Here is a 20,669-nt window from a genome sequence, read left to right on the forward strand (position 1 = left end):
ATCTCCTATGAGGGGTGTTGGTGCCTGGTTGGTAGATTCAGTACACGTAGTAGGTTACATTAAATTGTTTATGGTGATAGAAATAGGGCGCCTTCAATTTCAGTGTATTATTTTTCAATTTTGTTATGTTCTGTAATTTTTCCAAACTCTAAAACAGTCTGAAGGATTCTGTTTTGAGATGTATAGTTTTGAATAGTATTATTTACTCCATTTTCCTTAAATCTTAACTTTTTCAGTGCTTTCCACTGTTTAAAGTGTGAGGTTGTGATATCTTGGACCCAGTTTGTTGTTATATTTTATTTCTTTTACACTTACTTAATAAGAAGATAGTGTTATGTATAAATTATTTCTATATGTGGGTTTATTTTCTAATTTATAGGAACAGATGTGTTACATGATGAGATTCACTCATGCCTTCATTCATACGGCCAACAAATATCTACTGAGAACTTGTTAGGCAGTGTTGCAGATTCTGGGGCTATCACAGTCATCAAAAGACAAAATCTCTACCCTTGGAGCTTAAATTCTCTTGGACAGGATAGAAAACAAGTCGATGCATATGTAAGAAGGTCTCAGTGTTGATACATGCAAAGGAGGAAAATGGAGCAGAATATGAAGAGAGGCTAGCTGACAGCATTATTAATATTGGGCAATATCTATTGATCTGTCATAAATTCTACATGTACTGATTCATTTTATACTCTATCAATGTTAGGAGGTATCCATCTTTATAATTATGATAATATAGTCTTAGAACTTAGGAAGCTAAGGTAGAGTAAGTTTAGAAACCTGCCCAGTTGGCAGAGCCAGGCAGGACTTATGCCCAGGCTGTCTGGCTTCAAGTCTCCAGGTTTTTGTTTTTTTTTTTTCCTTTGGCTGTGCTGGTTCTTCATTGCTGTTTGCAGGCTTTCTCTAGTTGTGGCAAGCAGGGGCTAATCTTAGTGGCAGTACACAGCTTCTCACTGACATGGCTTCTCCTGTTGTGACACCTGGACTCTGGAGCACACAGGCTTCAGTACTGTGGCCTGCAGGCTCAGGAGTTGCAGCCTGTGGGCTCTAGAGTGTGGGCTCAGTAGTTGTGGCACATGGGTTCACTTGCTCCTTGCCACATGGGATCTTCCTGGATCAGGGATGAAACCCATGTCTTGTGCATTGGCAGGTGGGTTCTTAACCACTGGACCACCAGGGAGTCCCAAGCCTCCTATTTATTGTTTTAAAATTTTCAAATCACAGGAACATGGAAGGAGTAGTATGATGAACACATGTACTCATTCACCTGATTCATCAGCTGTTAGTGTCTCCCCATGTTTTCTCCATCAATATAATCTACATTTTGCTGAATTGTTTGTAAGTTGTAGAAATGTTTATTAAAAGTTGGATTTCACCTTTAAATACAAAAATGTACACCTTGTAAGAACAAGGACATTCCCTTATATGTCCTAACACAGTCATGTCAATCAATACATTTAATAGTAATATTATACTAGTATCTAGTATGTTTTCAGATTCTCTAATTGTAGCTCCTAGCTATTATTGTCTCTGCTTCTATTGTCCATTTTTCCCATTATAATACTTAATTATAATTTGATTTTATCATTATACTACAGAGGGCCTTCATATTCATATATTGTCATAACCATCCCAGATTTATAAATGAAGACAGAATCTCAGAAATTAACATTTCCTGAAAAACATTTCCCCTCACAACCCTTTTTCCTTGTGACTGCGATATGGACAAACTTGAAGGAAAGTATAAAATCAAATTAGTGATGAGATGTCATCCAAGTCAGAGGCAAGTGTGAGTCAGGATGTCAGTTTTAAGCCAAGTCCAACCACTTGCACCACAATCTAAATCTTACTCTTTAGATTTTATGTACTTTTCATGCTAACACTACCTACAAATACCATATTTAATCCTAACTCGAATTCCCTTTCATGGGATCAGACTCCCATCTGGAACACAATTCAGGTTCACATTCATAGATGTGCTCCAGCATTTAGGATACCTGAAAAATGAAAAATTAAAAACACTGCTCACTCATCTTTGGTGTGTTGTTATCTGACGTTGTGACGTGTCAGATAATTTATCAGCCATCACTTATCAATCTGTTGGTCTCTTAATTTGGAGTGTATTTCTTCTTTGTTATTCAACTTCAAGTAAATCCTGAGTTTGGTTCTTGCTCTATAATAGTTTTCCAAAATAAATATTTATTGAACTTATCCCTACCACCAAATGTAGTTTCAGATTATCTTTGGCAGTTAAAAGTTTGTTTTTTCTAATCTTTGGAGTATAACTTTATGAAGATAGATTAATATAAACATCACCTATATCCATATTCTGGGGGAAATAAGATGTTGTGTTTTATTTTTCATGAGTTTTCATTCGCTGCAAGACATTTATGACACTGAGGAAAATGCATTTGATTGGTCCAGTATTTACAGAAGTAAACTTGGGAAAGAACCATCACCAGAGCAGGTTCCAGGATTACTAATGTATAAGGTGCAGTTTTCAATTGTTTGAATTTGTGTATTTTCAGTTCCGTTCAGTCACTCAGTCATGTCCGACTCTGCCACCCCATGAACTGCAGCATGCCAGGACTCCCTATCCATCACCAACTCCCAGAGTCTACCCAAAACCATGTCCATTGAGTCAGTGATGCCATCCAACCATCTCATCCTCTGTCGTTCCCTTCGCTTCCTGCTATCAAGCTTTTCCAGCATCAGGGTCTTTTCAAATGAGTCAGTTCTTCATATCCGGTGGCCAAGTATTGGAGTTTCAGCTTCAACATCAGTCCTTGCAATGAACACCAGAACTGATCTCCTTTAGGATGGACTGGTTGAATCTCCTTGCAGTCCAAGGGAATCTCAAGAGTTTTCTCCAACACCACAGTTCAAAAGCATCAATTCTTCAGCACACAGCTTTCTTTATAGTCCAGCTCTCACATCCATACATGACCACTGGAAAAACCATAGCCTTGACTAGACAGACCTTTGTTGACAAAGTAACATCTCTGCTTTTTAACATGCTACCTAGGTTGGTCATAACTTTCCTTCCAAGGACTAAACGTCTTTTAATTTCATGGCTGCAATCACTATCTGCAGTGGTTTTGGAGCCCACAAAAATAAATTCAGTCACTGTTTCCACTGTTTCCCCACCTATTTGCCATGAAGTGATGGGACCAGATGCCATGATCTTCGTTTTCTGAACGTTGAGCTTTAAGCCAACTTTTTCACTCTCCTCTTTCACTTTCATCAAGAGGCTTTTGAGTTCCTCTTCACTTTCTGCCATAAGGGTGGTATCATCTGCATATCTGAGGTTATTGATATTTCTCCTGGCAATCTTGATTCCAGCTTGTGTTTCTTCCAGTCCAGCGTTTCTCTTGATATACTCTGCATATAAGTTAAATAAGCAGGGTGACAATATACAGCCTTGATGTACTCCTTTTCCTATTTGGAACCAGTCTGTTGTTCCATGTCCAGTTCTAACTGTTGCTTCCTGACATGCATATAAGTTTCCCAAGAGGCAGGTCAGGTGGTCTGGTATTCCTACCTCCTACAGAATTTTCCACAGTTTATTGTGATGCACACAGTCAAAGGCTTTAGCATAGTCAATAAAGCAGAAATAGATGTTTTTTTTCTGAAACTCTCTTGCTTTTTTGATGATCCAGTGGATGTTGCCAATTTGATCTCTGGTTCCTCTGCCTTTTGTAAAACCAAATGTGCTGGTAAGATTTTATCTTCAGAGAAAAAGACTTACTGTAAAAATTTTTGAAGTTTTTTTTAGTGTACCAACTCCTATGCAGAATGAATGTTGGGAAACTTGACTCAACCATAAAGATTGTTTTAACTTTTCTGTTTAAACCACACTGGGAGAAATAGCTTCATTTTTTGGAGAGACTTCCTTAACTAATCCCTTGGTGGGGTTTCAGGAGACTGTCCTATGGCAGGGATGAGGGAGATTGAGATCTTTCTGTCCTGACTTGACTCCACCATCTTTCTCAGTGAACACTCTTTGGAAAAAGCTCTCCCCATCACCTGGCTGTACATGTAAGATACATAAGAAGTCCTGAGGACGTCAGAGTTCTAATGTGTAAGAGGCTTGTCTACTTCAGTAACAGTTTGCTTAGGAAAATGTCATTCTTTCTGTATCCACAGGTACAACTTAAAGACACCTTTGAACATCTTCCTGGTAAAATGAATACTGAATTAGCAGAATCAGGGTTGAACTTAAGTGTTGGACAGAGACAACTGGTGTGCCTTGCTCGGACTATTCTCAAGAAAAATCAGATATTGATTATTGACAAAGCCACATCAAATGTGGATCCAAGGTATGGAGCTGAGACCCAGGAAACCTTGAATCTGAATCCTTGAATTCTAAAGGTGGTAAATGGAAAACATTTAGAGATGCTTAGAAATATTTTTAAGTGTTCTCTTGGCCTCATGGATATTTCTTGATAATATTAATTCCAGAAAACAAAGGAAAAACCAAGACATGTTATATAGGGTTAATGTTGTTATAAGGCATCTTGAGAGAGCTAGATTCCTAAATCCAGCTCATTATAATCTCAAGCAGTTTTGAGGGAAGACTATTTTCCATTTTTTAAAAACAGTAAATTTCTAAATAGACTTTTTATACTTACTTTTTAAGGAACAAGATTATACATTAAGGTATTGATTTTTAAAAACATTATTAAAAGTATCATGATATTTTTAAGTCAAAAGTCTGCTTTTCCTGTTTTTACTGAACTAAATCAATTTCTTTGATTCTAGAACTGATGAGTTAATACAAAAAAAAATTCGTGAGAAATTTTCTCACTGCACTGTGCTAACCATCACACACAGGTTGAGCAATGTCATTGACTGTCAACGGATATTGGTAAGATTCTCACCACTTTAGTTGTTTTCATTTATGTTCACTTTTTCAATGTATCCTTCCTTGTAAAATTTGATAGGAACCTCCAGTAATGTAATTTTCTCTTAGTTTCTCCTCTTTCCTGAAAATTGTTGTTTATTTGCTCAGTCATGTCTGATTGTTCGTGACCCTATGGAGTTCAGCATACCAGGCCTCCCTTTGCTTCACTATGTCCCAGTTTGTTCAAACTCATGTCTGTTCAGTCCGTGATGTTGTCCAATCATCTCATCCTATGTCATCCTCTTCTCCTCTTGCCTTCAATCTTTCCCAGCATCAGAGTCTTTTCCAATGATTCAGCTCTTTGCATCAGGTGGCCAAAGTATTGGAGCTTTAGCTTTAGCATCAGTCCTTCCAATGGATATTCAGGGTTGATTTCCTTTAGGATTTACTGGTTTAATATTCTTTCAGTCCAAGGGACTCTCAAGAGTCTTCTTTATCACCACAGTTTGAAAGCATCAATTCTTTGGTGCTCAGCCTTCTTTATGGTCAAACTGTCACATCCATACATGACTACTGGAAAAACCATATAGCTTTGACTATATGGACCTTGGTTGGCAAAGTAATGTCTCAGCTTTTTAATATGCTATCTAGGTTTGTCTTAGCTTTTCTTCCAAGGAGCAAGCATCTTTTTAGTTTCATGGCTGTGGTCACTGTCTACAGTGATTTTTGAGGTCTAAAGTAAAATAAAGTAAAAAAAAATTAAAAAAAGAAAATAGTCTGTCACTGTTTCCATTGTTTCCCCATCTATTTGCCATGAAGTGATGGCACTGGATGCCATGATCTTTGTCTTTTGAATGCTGAGTTATAATCTAGCTTTTTTCACTCTCCTCTTTCACTTTCATCAAGAGGCTCTTTAGATCCTCTTTGATTCTGCCAAAAGGGTGGTGTCATCTACATATCTGAGGTTATTGATATTTCTCCCAGAAATCTTGATTCCAGTTTGAGCTTCATCCAGCCTGACATTTTGCATGATGTACTCTGCATATATGTTAAATAAGCAAAGTGACAATATACAACCTTGACATCCTTTCCCAATTTGAACCTTATTTGTTTTTTTGCTTTAGAAAAAACACAGCTTTTTTATTGTACTTCCCAGATACTGCCTTTTTGCAAATTGAGAGCTTATCATAACCCTGCATTGAGCAAGTCTACGGGTGCCATTTTTCAAACAGTATTTCCTCATTCCAATTCTCTGTCTCATCTTTTGGTAGTTCTCATTATATGTCAAACTTTTTCACAGTCATATTTTCTCTGGTGATCTGTACCATCAGTGTTACTGCTCTGACTTGCTGAAGTCTCCTGTGTTGGTTAGTAGTTTTTTAAGCAATACATTGTTTTTAGGCTAAGGTCTCTACATTGTTTTCTCAGACATAATGCTATTGCACACTTGGTAGGCTAGTGTCATGCAAACATAACTTCTGTATGTTCCGGGAAACCAGAACATTCATATGACTCACTTTGCTGCCATATTCACTTCATTCTGGTGTTCTGGAACTGTACTCACACTGAAGGATGACTGTACCTCATTCCTTTCTGGAAAACAGGTGACTGTCTATTCTGAAAGCTTTAGTGTGGACATAAAGTCGAGTCAATCTGTTTCAAAGCCTATGCTCCAGAGGGCGGGTGACCGGCCTCAAGGAGTAGCTGGGGAAGTGTCAGATGCTGATAAAGGGCATAACCGACAGGGTTGTCACCATAAAGTCCTATCACTGCAAGTGACAAGGTGTAATAATTACATTTTATTGCATGTGAATACTTCTGCAGAAAGATAGATGAATATGCTTTTTAAATTCTATTTTTAATTGAATCTAATCTATAAAAATATAGTTTTGTTATAAAAAAGCAATAAATGTGTAAGGTAGAAATAGGAAAATAGAAGAAAATCTCATAAAGGGAAGGTTACAAAATACCCACCACCAGAAAGTGGCGGTTATATAGTGCTATAATATTATTTGGATAACATTAGAACCATTTTAATAATTTGTTTTATTCTGCAAAACAGAATATTTCATTACCAGAATTTTTATATATTCTTAAAATTCCCCATGTCACTTATGAATTTTCCACAGCTCAGTTCTTAAAGCTGCCTAAAATTTCATCGTAGGGATAGAGCATAATTAATCTCAAACTTAGACATCTATATATTTTCCAAATTGTCACTTTTATCAAAAATCTTGAAATGAATAGATGGATATGGTTTTGTTCACTGTAAGTAAATCAGAGAAAGGGCTTATTGGGAAACAAGTGTGACTTAACTGATAGCTTTGTTTATGTGTTGTCTCTCCAAAGGGATTTACCCTGTTTTAGTTCATTAAGCACCATTCATATGTCAGGCTTAGAATTCGATTTCACAAAGTTCTCTCAATATTAAGTTGATTAAACATGATGGAGTCATAATGACAACTAATATAATCTTCCTTACTTTTTCTGTTGCCACAAAACAGTGGAGCAAGACAGACAAATTAGAAATGCTCTTTATCCTAAGACTCACCACTCTCTCTACACTAGAGGGTACCTCTAGTGTAGTTTTTGAGAGTAGCTGGATGCTTGTGACCTGCTTTCTCTGCAGCCAACAGCCCAGCTCTTCCCTCCAGTCTCTGCACGTTGCCGCCTTCATATCACCCAGATTCTCTTATTGGTGTGAACAAAGGAAGCATGTGACAATCTGCAGTTGCTCTAACACTGTTATCTGTGGTCAACACTTTCACTGTTCTCAGAGAATTCTCTGGAAATGAATGATAAAGGACCAAAAGCAGAGCTGAGAAACTCAGATCCCACCTCTTCTGTTTATAGTCCATCTTATGGTTTTATATTCTTTGTTTCTTCCTCATCTCAAACCTCTACTTAGAATTTTTCCCAGAGAAGTGAAAATCAGAAATGGTTGTAACATTCTCACCTGAACCGCATAAAACAGCTCAACCTAACTAGAGTTTTACTTAAATTCTGTTTTTCAACTCAATAGAACTTTTCTTCCATAAACCTATGTGCTATAATTAGAACATTTGAGAAGAGAAAAGCTCCTTCAAAAACACTGCAAGAGATTTCACTAAAGTTTTTAGAGGAAAGATAACTAACACTGAGGTAGAAAGTACAGTTGGGGAGAAGAAATACTTTATGGTGGGCGGCGGGGGTGGTGGAGGTGTGGGGTGGTGTGTGGGGGGGTGTTGGGGGGTGTGTGGGGGGGGTGTGGGGGGCGGGCGCTTGTGTGCAAGGCAGCAGTTTTGGCTGTGGAGTTCACCCTGACCCAGCCTTCATCCCTCCCCAGTGAGAAGAATGATTTACTATTTCAAGAGCCAAGACAGAATTTTGAGCTAATAGTCACCACATTCTCCAGTCATTGAGAAAATCACAGGTACCCATTTACCGATGAGGACTCACCTTCCAGGGTTGAACAGCTGTCCCGTGTCATCACCAGGCAGCTAGAGGCAGATCTGACACTCAGACATTCCCCTACCCACTCTACTTGTTGCACAGTGGGATATCTCTCTCTGTTGTCATTTCCTGACATCTTATTGGGCTTCTCCTCCATCCTCTCCTGGGCACCCCCACCTCTCGGTGCACTCACCCACCTCTCCCCACATTCTTCTTTATCGCTGATGACATCCTACAAGTGAAAATGGATCAAATTATCTTGTAGTGGGTCCATTTCATTTTTATTTCTAGGACAGCTGTCTGGAATATCTGCACATAAACAGGCTTCATAAACATCTTCATTGAGCTTATGTAACTGACTTACTCATCCAACATAATGTATTTTTACTTAACCTACTAGAGCTTGATAAGCAGTTCAGGGTTGGGGCTCCTGGAGAGATTCTATGGTTTGGGGATTGTTATCATACCAACTTGAATATGTGGTTTAGTTAATAGTTTATCTTGGGTTAAGAGAAAAGTTGGGACCTAACGGGAGATTGTAGGAGCTTTTTCTTAAAAGGGATGTTAAAAATCCAAAATTATACCTATTTTTCTGTACATAACAAGAATTTGAATTTGCTTTATGTTTATTTGTTCTGAAATATCTAGAGTCTTTGACCAAACCAGTAAATGTAAAGGCTAAGTTGGTAAAATTCTATTTCTGGCCTTTTTTCAGTCTGTGTCCCATCTCAGCTCTTGTAGCCCCTACGTGAGCCTTGGCTTTTAAGTTTGATTAGGTTCCATTTGTTTTTCCTTTATTTCTTTTGCTTTGGGAGACTAATCTAAAAAAATATTGCTGTGATTTATGTCAAAGAGTCTTTTGCCTGTGTTTTCATTTAGTTTTATCGTTCCCTGCCTTATATTAGATCTTGAAGCCATTTTGAGTTTATTTTTGTGCATGATGTGAGGGAGTGTCTAATTTCATATATTTTCAGGTGTTCAGCTTTCCCAGTACTATTTACCATAGAAACTGTCTCTTCTCTTTCTTGTGTACTGTTTCATAGATTAATTGACGTAGATGTGTGGAGACCAGTGTTTTAAAACTGCAGTTTTTCTTCTTCAGCATCAGGAGTGGTAGTTATGTTCTGTTATGCTATGCATAAGTAGAATTGCACATTTGAGACATCTAAATTGACATGTCAAGTTACACGGCTTCCCTGGTGGCTCAGATGGTAAAGATTCCATGTGCAATGCAGGAGACTTGAGTTTAATCCCTGGGTCAGGAAGATCCCCTGGAGAAGGAGATGGCTACCCACTCCAGTATTCTTACCTGGAGAATTCCATGGATGGAGGAGCCTGGTGGACTACAGTCCCGTGGGGTCATAAAGAGTCGGACATGACTGAGCAACTTCACTGAACATTTAAATTATTATGCAGCTGTAAAAGTGAAAGTTGCTCAGTCATGTCTGACTCTATGATCCCATGGACTGTAGTCCACCAGACTCCCTTGTCTATATGATTTTCCAGGCACGAATACTGGAATAGGTTGCCATGCCCTTCTCCAGGGGATCTTCCCAACCCAGAGATCGAACCTGTGTCTCTTGTGTCTCCTTCATTGCAGGCAGATTCTTTACCCACTGAGTTACCTTGGAAGCCCATTAAGTGGATGAAACAGATTCGATTATTCTCAGACTCTTGAGAAAGCTGCCCTTAGCAGTGATTCACAGTAGGAAACAAATGATTAAACAGGAAACTGGCATTTATGAGACTAATAAACGTTTCCAATTAAATGCAAGGGATTAAATATACTGTAGTACCTATATGTTTAAAAACAACCTATGTGTTGTTTAGAGTTCCTACATTCTGTTCTTAAAAAAAAAAAAAACAACTTTTATTTAATTTATTTTAGGCTGTGCTGGGTCTTCCTTGCTACACAGACTTTTCTCTAGTTGCAGCGAGTAGGGGCTACTCTTCATTGCCGTGTGCAGACTTCTCATTGCATGGGCTCTCTTGGTACGGAGCATGGGCTCTCTTGGTACGGAGCATGGGCTCTAGGCATGTAGCCTCAATAGCTGAGGCTCCTGGGCTCTAGACCACAGGTTCTGTAGTTATGGCACATGGGCTTAGTTGCTCTGTGGCATCTGCGAGCTTTCTGGACCAGGGATGGAACACAAGACTCCTGCATTAGTAGGCAGATTCTTTTATCACTGAGCCACCAGGGAAGCCCATCCAGCATATTCTCTTAATATGCATTTATTTAAAATATGACCTAAATGAAGAATTAAATACTACTGAACATCAGAACTGTTTTTATAATTATGTCACTTGGGCCAATTGTTTCAGACACTTTTTCCCCATCTAGAACCATTAACCAAAGTCACTAATAAGTAGAAAGGCAGAGTGAAGGACCCCTTCCTCTCCCTTTCAGTTTGCATTTAGCAGACTTATTAATGAGCAATAAAAGGGGTGAAAAGAAAGCAACTGAAGAAAGAAAGAGAAACAAGGAAAGAAAGATAATTTGTGGAAACAGATTCAGTTCCTAGGCAGTTCAGGTTGGGCTGGCCCCATGTGCTCTGTAGGCCATGATAACTGGAATTTGGAGCTCAATTTCTTACTTGCATCTTTAGTCTTATCCAAAGAGAAAACTGGATTGCTAGAGATTTCTTCTGTGCAGAGCAGTTTTGCAAAAGCTGCTTATGTACCAGCTCCTTTTGCCAGGCTTTCTCTCTCAGAAACATAAACTACAACCACATCAAGCTTCGAGAAGCATCTCAACCCCTTGGACAAGGATTCTGTTCCTCTTAGAAGCTGGCGTAATCCAGGATCCTTAAGAAATCCTGGAAGCCTTTGCTTTTTTCCCCCAAATATTGCTCAGATTCTCAAATCAACCATTAATTTGTTGTCAGAGCACTGCTCTCTGGTTTGTATGACACCAACCTACTTTTTAGGTAAATGGAGTTTGATTTTCTTGAGTGAAGATATTTACCAACTCTGTGTATCTGTATAAATTGCCTCAAAGCTCAGAGTCTGAGTGCTAAAAATGCTAATGATAAAACCCCAAATGCCCTGAACATAAAATAAGATGCTATAGAGTACTAGTAGTCATAGTCTAAAACTTACATTTTCTTTCTTTCCTATAACATTATAATATTAAAAGGTCAGGTTAGGCCCTTGTCTGCCTAGTAAAACAAATTAGTCAGACTATTAAAACATCAGCCAGTCCTAACCTGGTGGCTCAGATGGTAAAGCATCTGTCTGCAAAGCAGGAGACCTGGGTTTGATCTCTGGGTTGGGAAGATCCCCTGGAGAAGGAAATGGCAGCCCACTCCAGTATTCTTGCCTGGAAAATCCCATGGATGGCGGAGCCTGGTAGGCTAATGTCCTTGGGGTTGCAAAGAGTCGGACACGACTGAGCGACTTCACTTCACCACCCAAATAGATTTTCTGTTTCCCTATCCTGCCACTTTTTGAAATATTGTCTGAGTTATAATATGTTACTGGGAGACATTATGTACTAATGGGTTTCTTTTTGCTGTTTACAGGTTTTGGATTCAGGGGAACGGAAAGAAACTGGTCGGCCAAATGATTTGCTGCAGAATAGAAACAGTCTGTTTTACAAAATGGTGCAACAACTGGGCAAGGAGGAAGTAGCTGTCCTCTCTGAAAGGGCAAAATAGGACAGGGAGTTGTCATTAAAGTTCATCTCCAGGTTCACTCTTCACAAGATCTCTGCTGCTGCTGCTAAGTCACTTCAGTTGTGTCGGACTCTGTGCGACCCCACAGATGGCAGCTCAGCAGGCTCCTCCATCCCTGGGATTCTCCAGGCAAGAACAATGGAGTGGGTTGCCATTTCCTTCTCCAATGCATGAAAGTGAAAAGTGAAAGTGAAGTCACTCAGTTGTATCCAACTCTTAGTGACCCCATGGATTGCAGCCTACCAGACTCCTCTGTCCATAGGATTTTCCAGGCAAGAGTACTGGAGTGGGGTGCCATTGTCTTCTCCGACAAGATCTCTATCAGGGTTCTATAACAAGCACTCTGTGCCCTTATAAACCTCCAGAGACTAAGCTTCATGAGTGGGTCTTAACAACACATGGCGGGTTAAGAGCAGGTCTGCTGAGAATCTGCAGCAGTGGTGGGGTGGGGTCAGGATGTGTGCACCCTTCTGTGTGCACACACCTGTGCCTGTGACAGAAATTTCAGATTGGACTTCCACACTTCTGGACTCTGGGTTCAGAGTCTCATAGAGCACAGAACACTCTCATTTTGCAGACCCTTTACATTCATTCTGATTGGTGCTCAGCGTATTTGTGATGCAAGTTCTGCCAAGGAATATCCAGGAAATTTGAGAGGTCAGGGGATAGTTTGAAATATTTTGATTCTAGGAAGATCTTCCAAGGAAAGGTGTAGGTCTCTTCTGTTTTCTGATCTGTGAAGAAAACTCCTACAGGTTACTGTCAGTTTCTCCCTAATTCTTTGTTGTTTAGACTTAGGTGTATTTGCCACTCACCACCGCCAGGCTTCCTGTGCCTTCTAGAAAATGAAATTGTCATCGGGACAAATCAAGAACTCACAATACCATTACACTGTAGTCTGAATGGTGCTTGAAGGTTTACAGAGCACTTTCTCAGAGAGGAGGGGTGTGAAGCACTAAGGTCTGTGCATGGTGCGAGGAAGGGGCTCGATGGGTAACACTCAGGTCACGTGACATCTTCCAAACAAGGGTGAGATGGTAGCTGAGGTCTGGTTTAGGAGACTTAGCCATTGTCATACAGCCATCTGTAAGTCTTTCTGGAAGAAGGTGGGAGTGGGAATAGGGTTGATGGGAAGATGGAGGGAAGGAAGGTCTGGTGTTCTTGACCCTTGACATGCAGGGTTTGGGGTGGGATGAGGCTTCCAGCTGCCTGTGGCGAGGCTTCCCCATAGAAAATTTATCTCTGAGTATTAAATTATGGGTGTATTTTCTCTTCTTCATACTTTTGTGCATTTCCCAGATTTTCACTTGTAAGTAGAATAAGATTACTAGTGTAATATTTTAAATGTCTTAAAGAAAACATGTCCCAGTATCTTAAGTACTACTATATGAAAGATTTATCTGAAATGTGGCCTTAGTTCATCACTGTCTCATCTCAACCCTCCTTAGAAATGAGGAAATGCAGAGCAGTACCTTCAACTGCTCATAGTGTAGGAGACTTCCTGGGTTGCAGAGCTGGCTGAAGAAGTGGCAGAGTTAGAGTTCGTGCTTAGGTTTAGGGACAAGAAAGTCTGTGTTCTGAACTTTTCACAAGTACTTTTATTGTATGCAGGTATAGAGTGTGTGTGATAGTCACTCAAGTCATGTTTGACTCTGAAACACCATGGACTATAGCCCACCAGGCTCTTCCGTCCATGGAATTTTCCAGGCAAGAATACTGGACTGGGTTGCCATTCTCTTCTCCAGGGGATCTTCCCAACCCAGGGATTGAACTCTAGTCTCCCACATTGAGGACAAATACTTTACCATCTCAGCCATATATCACCCTATATATTTTTTAATGCCTGAAATTCACAGAGCACTTTCATTAATTCGAGTGTCTGCCAATCATTGAAGGCTTGATAAGCATTTGTCATTTCTGGGTGACAAAATCACAAAACAGCCAGGAATCTCCCAAACCCTTTTGGTCTTTCTACCTTAGGCATTTCACATCAAAAAGAGGTATATCCACCTGTATCAAAGTCTTCATTTAAACACTGTGTTATCATTATGTATTATCAAGACATTGAATGATGAGAAGTAGATCACATAATTTCTGATAGGCCCAGATAACATAATAGGTTTCAACAACCTCATTTTATGGGTGATGAAACTAAGGCCCCTTAGAAGGAAGGTGGCCCTATGTATATAATTGGTGTTAAGTTACTTTGCAACAGATACAGAATTAGAAATATTTTCCTTCAGTAAATGTTTTAAATCAAGTGTAACACATATAAAAATAGACATGGGTCATAGAATTAGAAATCTTGTGCTTCCTGGCCTAGCAATCCTGCACCTACTCTAACAATATTCAGGGCAAGTTACATTTGTGTAGTTCTTCTCAATTTGTTTTACATTGTTCTCACATGTATGATTTCATGTAATCTCATGATGGTCCATTTTTATCCATGTCATGGATGGAGAGAGTGGGTCCAGGGCTCACCTAAGGTCACAAAGCTGGTCCAGGGATCATAGAGGGGCAATTGCTGGGGGAGGCTGAGGGCCACCCTCGGTACTGTGTTCTGTGTCAATTCTGAGAACACTGCTTCTTTCACATGGTAGCCAAGATGGGCCGTCATCCAAATTCACAGAGTGGCAGAACCTCACTCTTGAGTTGCAGTCCTGACACTGGGTCAGGTTACCTCTACAGAAATAAACAAACAAAAAATGCATTTCTTGATCCTCATCCCAGTTAAACATCTTCTTGACATTATTTCTGCATACTCTGGATCCTCTTAAGTAAGCTGTCAGATGATCAGGTGTTTGGATGTGCAAGCGTCAGATACCCATTCATTGTTCAGAGCTATAACACCAGGAGCATTAGCCTAAGTCAACAAAATTTTCACTCTAATAGAAGAATTCATTCATCTAAGAAGAAAACTCAACAGCTGAGAAAAGGTGCTTCCAAGTCACATTTTTAAAAAATACATAGTTCAGGGGAGCTGAATCACTGTCTGACTGACCCTTTTAGATGATCCATGAAATAGCAGAGAAATTACCTCTCAGATACACAAAGCTGAAGAGGCATTAGTTTGCTAGGACTGCCATACAAAGTGCCACAGAGTAGACGACTTAAAGAACAGAAATTTATTTTCTCACAGCCCTGGAGGATGGACGTTTGAGATCAAGGTGTCAGTAGGGTTGGTTTCCTCTGAGGTCTCTCTCCTTGGCTCGGAGAGGCCATCTTCCATCTGTGTCATCACATGGCCTTCCCTCTGTACCTATGTCTTGATCTCTTCTTGTAAGAACTCCAGTCTATTATGTATTCTTCATTTTAACTTTTTTGCCTCTTTAAAGAGCCTATCTCCAAATGCAGTCACATTCTGAGGTACTGGCAGGTTTAGGACTCCAAAATGTAAAATTGGAGGAGACACAATTCAACTCAAACAAAGAATAAATGCCTGTCATTCATTCTGTTCTGTGATGCAGCATACCTGGTTGAAGTTTTTTGAAATTTTTTTGCTCCTGGTGTGTAACAAAGGTGTTATTTAGTCTGAAGTTACAAAATCCTAATATCCTAGTTCTAGGCACCTGGACCAGTTTGAATCAATGGAGGAGGCATTTAGCATCTTTGTGGCCTTGTGTTCCCTGAGGCCTCTGAGCCTCAGGTCCTCACCTGTGTGTAGAGCAGGGATTACAGCTCTGCCAGTTTCTTCACACTCATTACAGGGATCAGATGAGAGAGCAGATGCTTAAATGTTTTGAGACTATAGAGTGTTTTACAGTATAAAAGTGGGATCATTTTTCCAACCCGCAGAATGGGAGAAAATAATAGCAAATGAAACAGCTGACAAAGGGTTAATTTCCAAAATATACAAGCTGCCCATGCAAGGCTTCCCTAGTGACTCAGATGGTAAAGAATCTGCCTGCAATGAGGGAGAACCCTGCAATGTGCAAGACCCAGGTTCAATCCCTGGTTCAGGAAGATCTTCTGGAATAGGAAATGGCAACCCACTTCATTATTCTTGTCTGGAGATTCCCATGGTCAGAGGAGCCTGGTGGGCTACAGTCCATGGGGTTGCAAAGAGTCAGACACGACTGAGATGCTAACACTACCACACTTCCATGCAAGTCAGTTCCAGGAAAATGAAAAACCCAATCAAAAAGTGGAGAAAAGACATAAGCATATATTTATTCAAATAAGACATACAGATGGTTATCAAATACATGAAAAGATGCTCAACATCGCTCATTGTTAGGGAAATGCAAATCAAAACCACAGTGAGATATCACCTCGCACCCGTCAGAATGGCCATCATCAAAAACTCAATAAACACTAAATGCTGGAAAGGGTGTTGAGAAAAGGGAACCCTCTTTCACTATTGGTGGGAATGTAAGTTGATGCAGCCACTATGGAAGACAGTATGGAGATTCATTAGAAAACTATGAATGAAACAACCATATGACCAAGCAATCCCACTACGAGGCATATATTCTGAGGAAACCAAAATTGAAAAAGACATATGTACCCCAATGTTGTAGCAGCACTATTTGCAATACCTAGAACATGGAAACAAGCTAGATGTCCATCGACAGATGAATGGATAAAGAAGCAGTGGTACATATACACAGTGGAATATTACTCAGCCATAAAATGGAACACATTTGAGTCCATTCTAATGAGGTTATCATGAACCTAGAGCCTATTATATAGAATGAAGTGAGTCAGAAAGAGAAAAACAAGTATCATATACCAACGTGTGTATATGGAATCTAGAAAGATGGTACTGATGGAATTATTTGCAGGATAGCAATGGAGACATAGACAGAGAACAGACTTATGGACCTGGGGGGGGGGGGGGAGGAAGGAGAGGGTGGGATGTATGGAGAGAGTAACATGGAAACTTACATTACTGAATGTAAAATAGATAGTGGGAATTTGCTGTATGACTCTGGGAACTCAAACCTGGGCTCTGTAACAATCTAGAGGGGTAGGATGAGAAGGGAGGTGGGAGGGAGGTTCAGGAAGGAAGGGACATATGTATACGTAAGGCTCATTCATGTTGATATTTGGCAGTAACCAACACTATTCTGTAAAGCAATTATCCTTCAATTAAAAATATTAAAATTAATAGGGGTCATTTTTAAAAGGCTGTAGTCAGAAGCCTTGCCTCCAACAATAAAACAAATATACCCATGGTTCTTCTAAGTAGCTTCAGAGACTCTAAATCATGGATCCCCAACCACTGGACCACAGACTTGTACCACTCCATGGGCTGTTAGGAACTGGACCGCACAACAGGAGGTGAGTGGTGGGCTGGTGAACAAAGCTTCATCTGCTGCGCCCCATCACTCACATTGCACCTGAACCTCCTCCCCTCCCACCCCTGTCCTGAATGCGGACAACTTGTCTTCCATGAAACTGGGTCCTTGGTGCCAAAAAAGTTGGGGAGTGCTGCTGCAAATGATTAAAGGGTATTTTTAATAATAAGTTTTGAAACAAGTGATACATATACTGCTACAAAATTTAAAATCTTTTAAACATATTTTTTAAGGATTTATGAACAGGAAGTATATCACCCTTCACTCCTGTCATCACACAGCTCCTCCCCAGATGGAGCCCCAGCACCACTGTTGACTGTCTTGTTGATTGTTCTGTGCATCAGGAAGAACTTTTGAACATGTGGTCTTCCTGTTTTTAAGCACAGATGACAGCTGTTCTTTTCCTTTGTTTCAGCTAATATTATATCTCAGGTTATATCAATGCATATAATTGTCTCATTCATTTTAATGGCTACATAGTGTTACACTTTCTCCATTTCCTACTCCTTATTTTCAATACTTGTCATGCAGAGTTTTTAAAACAGAGGGATTACAACCTGATATTAACATCCAAATTTGTTGTGCTCATATTATGAGAAACCCTTGGGCAGACAGTATTAATAGATTTCCCAGCCTTTTTGTCACTCTGTGTTTATCTCCAGGCTTCGAATTAGTAAAATGATTTTACTTATCAATTTGCTCTAGTGATAAAACTTGTTAATCAGAATGATCGAAACTCTAGTGGATCTACAGGTTGTTTGGCATTAAGTTCAGCCCTGTTGAGGGTTCTAATGAGGCTATTTCCTCCGTAGAATAAGCACACCTGTTTTTTAAAATTGTGTCTCTAGTAGATATGATTTGCTTCAAATGAAGAAGGCACCTAGAAATGTGTTGCCTTAGGAGAAGGACTTTAAAACGCTTAAACATTTTGTTTTTGTCTTTCCCCACCCCCAGGTGCATTTTGAAGGAAATAGACAGATATCACTCACAGTGACTGTGTGGTTTTATGAATGTTATGAATGTCTAGGGGACAGCCCTCAGCCTTAACAATTTTTGAGTCAACTCTGTGATTCTACCATGAGTTCATGTCTATTCCAAAGGCATTTTTCCAATAGGTTTTTGCACTGCATAAATTGTACTTTTTTTGCACTAACAACAAATATTTACATATCACAAGATGTTTACTTTTTTCTATAATTTTTTCCTCCTCCTTCACTCGGTGCTTTCAAGCTCTTGCAAAAGGATTTATTATCTTTATTTATATGTTACAGTGTTTTCTTTCTTATCCAAATCAGAGTGCAGGCCACCAATAAACCTGTCTCCCAGGTTTTGTGTCTTGAGAGACTCCAGAGCCAAACTCATTTTCTAAGAGTTGAGACAAAATTGTCACAATTTTTTTTTTTTTTTTTTACTGTTTCCAGAATTACATATTACTTTCCAATTATGTCAGGGCTTCTGTTTACTTGAAGATAGTGTGAAGTTGCTGTTTTGTGTCACTACTTCCTTTAAAACTATGATCCATTTTTCCACTCAAAGATCTCTGGTTAAAATACTGGAGATAACTAATAGGGAAAACATATGATACATGTAGTTTAAGTGACATTATAGGAAAGAGAGGTGTCACCATCCAAAAAAACTATGGTTAAAATATAGGACAATATTTTATGTTCATCTGTGTCCCGTGCATTGCAGGCAGATTCTTTGCCATTGAGCCACTGGGGAAGCCCTCTAAAAGAGAAGAAAGAGAAAATATGCTTTCTCAAAGTAGGAGCCCTTCCTGGGATTTGCTCAGAAGGACAAATGTGGGCTATGACTGTCTTCTAGATACAGGGTTTAATTTTTTTACATTAAAAAAATATGGTAAAACATATAACATAAAATTTGCCTTATAACCACTTTTAATCATACGATTCAGTGGCATGAATCATGTTTACAAGGTTGTGCAACCATCACTGTCTAGGTAACTTTTGGTAAAGGTTGTTATTTCTGCAGAGTCATTCTGGTACATTTCATGTTTCTTGAAGTGGATTTGTTTCCTGTGAGTTTTGAGCTTGACTGGCATAAATATATTCACAGTATCTTATATGCTTAATCTCTGCAGCATCTCTGTCCTTTTGGCTTTTAGTTTTCTTTAAGCTTTTGCTTTTTTATTAACAATCTTGCATAACTTTTTCCTATTTTCAAAAAATCAACTTTTTGTTTTATTGAGGCTCCATTTTCTTTTTTTCCTAATTCCTCACATCATTTTTTTCCCCTTCAACTTTTCCTTTGAGATTTTTTTCCTCTAAACTCTTAAATTGGAACATTAATAATGTCATTATTTTTCTAATATGAGTATATGAAGCTGACATTTTTTTCAGAGATCCACTTTAGCCATAATCTACAAGTTTTGATACCTACTACAATCAATAGTCAAAGTATTATGTATTTTCTAAATACTAATTTAATTCATTAACTCTATCTTTTATCTATGGGTTATTCATAAGTATAATGTTTTCTAAGTTTCAAATGCTAATGGATTTTTTCTATTAGATTGAACCATGTGCACGTGCTAACATTCAGTCTTTTTATAAGCTATAAAATGGCACTTTCATATGGTTAAATAGAATCATTTTCTTTTGTTATTAATGTATAACAATTTCATTTTGGTCAGACAACATTAGATTGTGGATTTTAAACCAAAGGTAACCACATTCACACAAAAAATCATTGTTTCTAACATTTTGTATTTTATTTGGGGGTTTTATAATGTTATAAATATGTATATAACCAGTAATTTTCAAATAAATATCCTCCCTGCGTGCTAGAATGTTTTCTGATAAATGCAGGCTGATTCTCTAGGATGCAGATTCAGATGGAGTTTAGTGCTGGGATGTGTATCAGGGGTGCTTTGGGGTCAACATTGTGGAATCAGGAGGGACGAAATGGGATAGGGTAGAGGAACACTGGCCAGATGGCCTTAGCTGACCACATGGGGGTCTTGGAGTGATGATAGCTCTCCAGGGTTGTCCTGACATGTCCACTGGCCAGGCTGTCATACCTCCCCCTGGATGGGTAGAACACATAGGCTGCTCTTGGAGGGGCTGGTGGTTTAAACTTGCCCACTGGCAACACTTCCAGCAGCTGGACAGCGAGCCCTTGAAGGGAGGTCAGGACAGCACGTCTCCATGTTCCCCCCGCAGCATATATCACAGCTCCAGAGGTAGGTGATGAGGGTGTACTGTGGAAACTCTTGATGACTGATATGTAAGTCAAAACAGTGATTTAGTGATTCTTCTCAATACCCTCTGGTCTAAAAAATAGAGAAGGTCCATACAGGGGAGATATCCTCATTCTCCAGAGTCAGCCCAGTTGTCACCTCTTCTAGGAAGTCATCACCTAGGTAACTCGTATTTCTGTAGGACCCTGAGC

General features: G+C 39.3%; 1 protein-coding gene across 2 annotated transcripts in view; it reads left to right on the plus strand.

The window, feature by feature from the left end:
• LOC106991387 (ATP-binding cassette sub-family C member 4-like) overlaps positions 1 to 20,669 on the plus strand; it is a 589,015-nt gene that overhangs the window by 134,832 nt on the left and 433,514 nt on the right. The window contains exons 28-30 of one of the 2 annotated variants that reach the window (XM_060394633.1): positions 4,156 to 4,328; positions 4,771 to 4,876; positions 11,806 to 20,067. The exons of the other annotated variant lie outside the window; for it this stretch is intronic. Of the exons in view, the coding sequence (XP_060250616.1) occupies positions 4,156 to 4,328; positions 4,771 to 4,876; positions 11,806 to 11,940 (414 nt within the window). The 3' untranslated portion in view covers positions 11,941 to 20,067. Of the gene's footprint in view, positions 1 to 4,155; positions 4,329 to 4,770; positions 4,877 to 11,805; positions 20,068 to 20,669 lie in introns of those variants that run through there. 2 annotated transcript variants of the gene reach the window in all.

This window comes from Ovis aries, chromosome 10 (genome assembly GCF_016772045.2).
Source record: "Ovis aries strain OAR_USU_Benz2616 breed Rambouillet chromosome 10, ARS-UI_Ramb_v3.0, whole genome shotgun sequence".
Taxonomy (NCBI): Eukaryota; Metazoa; Chordata; class Mammalia; order Artiodactyla; family Bovidae; genus Ovis; species Ovis aries.